General features: G+C 42.2%; 1 protein-coding gene across 1 annotated transcript; it reads left to right on the top strand.

The window, feature by feature from the left end:
• LOC132955696 (growth/differentiation factor 10-like) lies at window positions 1–4,989 on the top strand. The gene is made up of 3 exons (XM_061028650.1): window positions 1–490; window positions 1,793–2,685; window positions 3,547–4,989. Exons 1-3 carry the CDS (start codon window positions 205–207, stop codon window positions 3,736–3,738), a joined length of 1,371 nt encoding a protein of 456 aa, XP_060884633.1. The 5' UTR covers window positions 1–204; the 3' UTR covers window positions 3,739–4,989.

Raw genomic sequence — 4,989 nt, forward strand, 5'->3', positions numbered from 1 at the left:
AGCAGAGTTTCATGCATGCGTCCTCCTCTGGTCTCCTCCCATTGTGGAAACAGCTGTAGACCATGAACCGTGGAGCGCGGGTCTGACGCGGATTACCTGGATACTACTTGTAAGCGTGGGTGGGCATCCATAAGCGAGAAACTGAAGGCAGCGCTGCTTTGCTTATTTTTGTGGAAAAAATAATTTATCCACGTTTGTTTCTTAATGGATTCACTACAAAGAACCCCAACCATGGCGAGTGGACTTTTTCACACTCTGCATCTGTTACTGATTCTTGAGTCGAGCTGGGGGAAAGTGTCTGAGGATCTCGGAGAAGCTGTGCGTCAAGGTGCGGACTCCCCTCTTTCCGTGGAGCAGCGCGTCTTTACGCACGAAAACGCACACCGGGACATGGTCTCCATCAACATGTTCAAAGTGTACGAGAAGTACACGAAAGAGCCGCAGAGCCAGAGGGACGGGAACACCGTGAGAAGTTTTAAAGCAGTCCCAAGTGAGTGAACAATGTGACGATTTATCCAGTCCCAAAAAAAGAAATAATGAGACCTGCTAACTGCTGGATGGTTTCACAATATGTTATAATCACTTTCTGTTGAAAAAAATCGCGAGTATTTTGTCACAAAAATTGAACTAAAAAAAAAAAGACCACTCAATCATGATCATTTGTTCTGTAGACACATTTCACTACTTCAGGTGTAAACTTAAACAGAAACCGTGTTGGGTTTGTTACCAGAAGTTACTTTAAAATTGTTAAATTACACTCATTAACTCCAATTATTTTTCCTATGATAGGACATGCACGTTTTATTTATTTATGTTTACACTTTTTTGAAACCAAGATTCATTTCCGTTTTTATAAATGTAATATTCATCTTCCACTTCTGTTTTTACCTACTGCACGTTTTATCACAGATCTTCCATATTGGGTCCATAACTAGAGAAAAGAATAGAAAGTTCACATTTTATTTTAAAAAAAAAATGTAAGTTCATTCACATTTTAATATCGTTGCAAATATCCTGATCTTGATTGTTTCATTAGTGGAAAACATCCTGAACGCAGGTGTTTTGTCAATCACCCTGCAGCCCTCACTTCCCTTCAGGGTTAACATCTTCAACTCTCTGCTCGGCCATGATTTAGTGATTAAGTGCCGAACCCTGTTAGTTACCCGGTAGCCGAGACAGCCTAGGTGTTAGACAAGAGCCTATTATCACACTCAGACACTGGCCGCACAGAGGAAAGCCTCAGAGGAGCTCTTTCTGCTATAAGCACTTCCATATGTGTGCGACAGACCTGCTGGACCGATCCAGTGTTTGTCTTTCAGGCTGTGGAGCTGGAAGTGTGGGAGACGAGGAGGTTCAACTTCACGAGTACAGTGATCCAGGATGAGGCTTTTTGGTTATGCGTGAGGCAGGAACATAAGCGTGGCACACTTAATGTTTTCCATGCTGCTGCTGCGTATATTTATCAGATGTGTTGAGCAACATTTTGCGGAACATAAATAAGGTGTGATTATTCACGTCAGTTATTCTGCCAGAATGAACCCATAAAGATAAAGGGAAGAAGAGAGGGGAACACTTTACTTAAAGTTAGTGTGTATTTCAGTGAGAGATCCTCCTTCAGGTCATCTGTTCAAAAAAACTTCTGTGACATAGTTGAACCATCACTGTCCATTTTAAAATGAATAGAAAAAAAAGAAGCGCATGAAAGAGTGTATGAAACACTCTGTGCTTCTCAGGAGAACTTTGTTTTTTTCATGTCTCATTTTAACTTTAGATTTCTTTTCAATCGCCGCAGAAGTCTCTCACGGCAAAGATGTGTTCCAGTTCAACCTGTCCTCCGTCCAAGAATCGGAGCTCATCCTATCCGCCTCCTTCCATTACCTCTACAAGCGACCGCGCCATCACCAGCGACCATGGCGATTCAGAAGACCTCGCCACCCGTCCAGCGGCCTCCAGCATCCCTCCTCCCCGACGCTCCTCTTCCATGGGTCATCCCTCAACTCTGCTTTTGCAACACCACTGGGAAACATAACTTTGGCTCCTTTCAAAAAGGGCTCCTGGCAAAGCAGGGATATAACAGTGCTGGTGAAACATGCCAGGGAAAACAAAGAGCTTGTGGTCACGGTGGAGTTTGATTTGGGGCTTGGTGCGGCTCGGGTGCAGCAGAAAGAGCGCCTCTCTCCAGCCAACCTGCCGTACATTTTGATATACGCCGATGATCGAGCCATAGATGAACCGAACAGCGTGGCCATGTCCCTGCAGCGGTATGGCTCTTTACCTGTAGGGGAAGACGCACCCACCTCAGCCTCAGCCTCAGCCTCAAGGACACGTAGGGAGCTTCACCTCCAGATCCAAACCAACGACATCCCAGAAGTGCAGTTCAACTCCCTGAAGAACCACGAGCTGTGGCAGAACACATATTTCCCTGCCAAAGCCAAAGCAGCAGACAAATCGGTCAGGAGGCCGGGTCAGGACAGCGGCAAGGGCCTGAGTAAGCCCCAGGTGCTGAGCTTCGATGAGAGGACGATGAAAAAGGCCCGGAGGAGACAGTGGAGCGAGCCCAGGGTGTGCGCCAGGAGGTACCTCAGGGTGGACTTCGCTGACATCGGCTGGAGCGAGTGGGTTTTGGCACCAAAGTCGTTTGATGCCTTCTACTGCGCGGGGACCTGTGGATTCCCCATTCCTAAGGTAGGCCACATACACCTGTATCATTTTGAATGTATAAAACAGGAAATAACACAGAGCATGCTCGTGCAGCATCTGTGAAATTAACTGTCTTACATTAGGACCTATATTAGGAAAAACAACTGAAGATACAGTTGCATGTTCTGTAATATGTCTGGCTTTTTTTTTTTCATTTTACTACAATTTAAACATTTTTTTTCTTTATGTCTTTCATTGTAAAATTAGACTAAATGAAGGTTTTGTTCTGTGTATCATGGATTAAAAACTAAGAAATCAGGGCCACATAACCATTAAAAGTGATTATCTGTTGCGTATTTAAAGCTCCTGTGAGGATCTTTTGTTTTTTGTTGATTGTGGCGCCCTCTGTGGACAAAGTGGTATCACCGATCTTTTTATTGATCCTATCTTGTATACGCACACGTAGGTCATTTATTCTGACAAAATATCTCCTGCTGCTTTCCTTAAACAGACAAACATACCACTTAATGTGAGTGTCTGCTGTGGAAAATGTTTTTAGCATGTCTCATCTGGCACCTACCCCGTGGCAGCAGTTACAGGCATTAAAAATTAAAGTGTATTCTTTTGTTTCATTCTTCATACTGATACGCTCGTTTGCTAATAGTGTTAATTTCAGTCAGTTTAAGAACCAGTTGAAAACTCCTCATAGGGGGCTTTAAAGTCCAAGGCAAGGCATTCAAGAACGAGTATTTCAGTCTAGTTTTAAACCTTTTGGTCACTTTTTTTATTTTGAGTAAATTTAAATCAGTACTTTTAAAGCTCTGTTGACATTTTGCCTTGATTTTGTCAGTTGTAATAATAAGACCTTTAAGATTTAATCCTTTTCACTTCCCCTCATTACCGCAGGTGGTTCGTCCTTCCAATCACGCCACTATCCAGAGCATCGTCAGAGCCGTGGGAATCGTCCCCGGTGTCCCTGAACCGTGCTGCGTCCCGGAGAAGATGAGCCCGCTCAGCGTTCTCTTCCTCGATCCGCACAGGAACAAGGTGCTAAAGGTTTACCCGGGCATGTCTGTGGACACCTGTTCGTGTCGATAAGGATGTAGATGGGTGAACATTTCATCAAAGGAGATTAAAAGATTACGAGGAGGACGTGTATATTTAGACTCAACACATGAGGACAGCATTTCCAAGAGGACAGACGGGATGCGGAGAGCTGAGGATGAACTAATCTGATGGAATGGACTCAGTTTGAGTCTCGGTTTGAGAACTCTTTGCTGGATCTTGGAATATTTTTTGCATGTTCGGACATTGACTCAGTTTTTTCTTACTTATTCTTATAGATGTATTCTTGTCCAAACGGTGCTTCTTTGTGTATTTTCCTTCCCTAAAAGCATTTATAAGAAGTGCACTTAATACTATCCTGTGTATGTAATGGTTGTAAATGTGTGCTGTGTAGATTAACTGAACATTAAGGACAAAAGTCTTCAGCTTTGTAGATTACTCAAGAACATTTCTTCGATCCTTTTTGCAGCACATTTTCACTTTTATACAGTGTTTTTACCCTTTTTTAACGTGTCAGACGTTTATATTTGATTTTCTGGTCTCTCTTTTTTTTGATAAGCTCAACTTCTGGGTTGGACAGTTTCTGAAACAGTGTGACCTCAGGAGCCTCTTGTCTTTGCCCATTCCTTGAGGATTAACCTGCAGACTCGTGAACTTTACGTGGACTCACAGACTCTGGAGGAACACAGAGGATCTATGGCAGCACATTTACATCCTAAACCCTTGCCATGTAAACACTGTAGCTACTAATGCAAACTAAACACTACTTATTCATAAGTGATGTTTTAATAGGTGTCATAATATGAGCACCCCCCTTATTTTAGCGGGGTGTTGGTAATGCATGAGAGGTTTTATCTCCTTTGAATTAAGTTTCAGTTACCATTTGTTTATATCTTGTACATAATGAGTGTATCGTCTGAGATTTCATGTAGCACAGCATGGCTTGTTTTTACTTCATTATGAAAACAGTGCTTTGCTGCCCCCTGCTGTGCATTTTTGGGAAAGTTGAAAGGGACATTTTGAAGGAGACCAGTTCTAATACTCCCTGTATAAACTATTCTGTTATCAAGGTGGACATGTACAGTTTGTAATAATAATAATAGATTGACATATCTATTATACATATATATCCAATCTTATTACTGAATGCTTCAAAGTGGACTTGAAAAGGTATGTGATGTGTATTTTAACAGATTATAGAATAAGCCTGGTAAGGAAATAAAACAAATTGTACATATCTTAAGAGATTCTTTTGGATTTAATAAAAATAGATTCTTTGAGAAA

This window comes from Labrus mixtus, chromosome 21 (genome assembly GCF_963584025.1).
Source record: "Labrus mixtus chromosome 21, fLabMix1.1, whole genome shotgun sequence".
Lineage (NCBI taxonomy): Eukaryota > Metazoa > Chordata > Actinopteri > Labriformes > Labridae > Labrus > Labrus mixtus.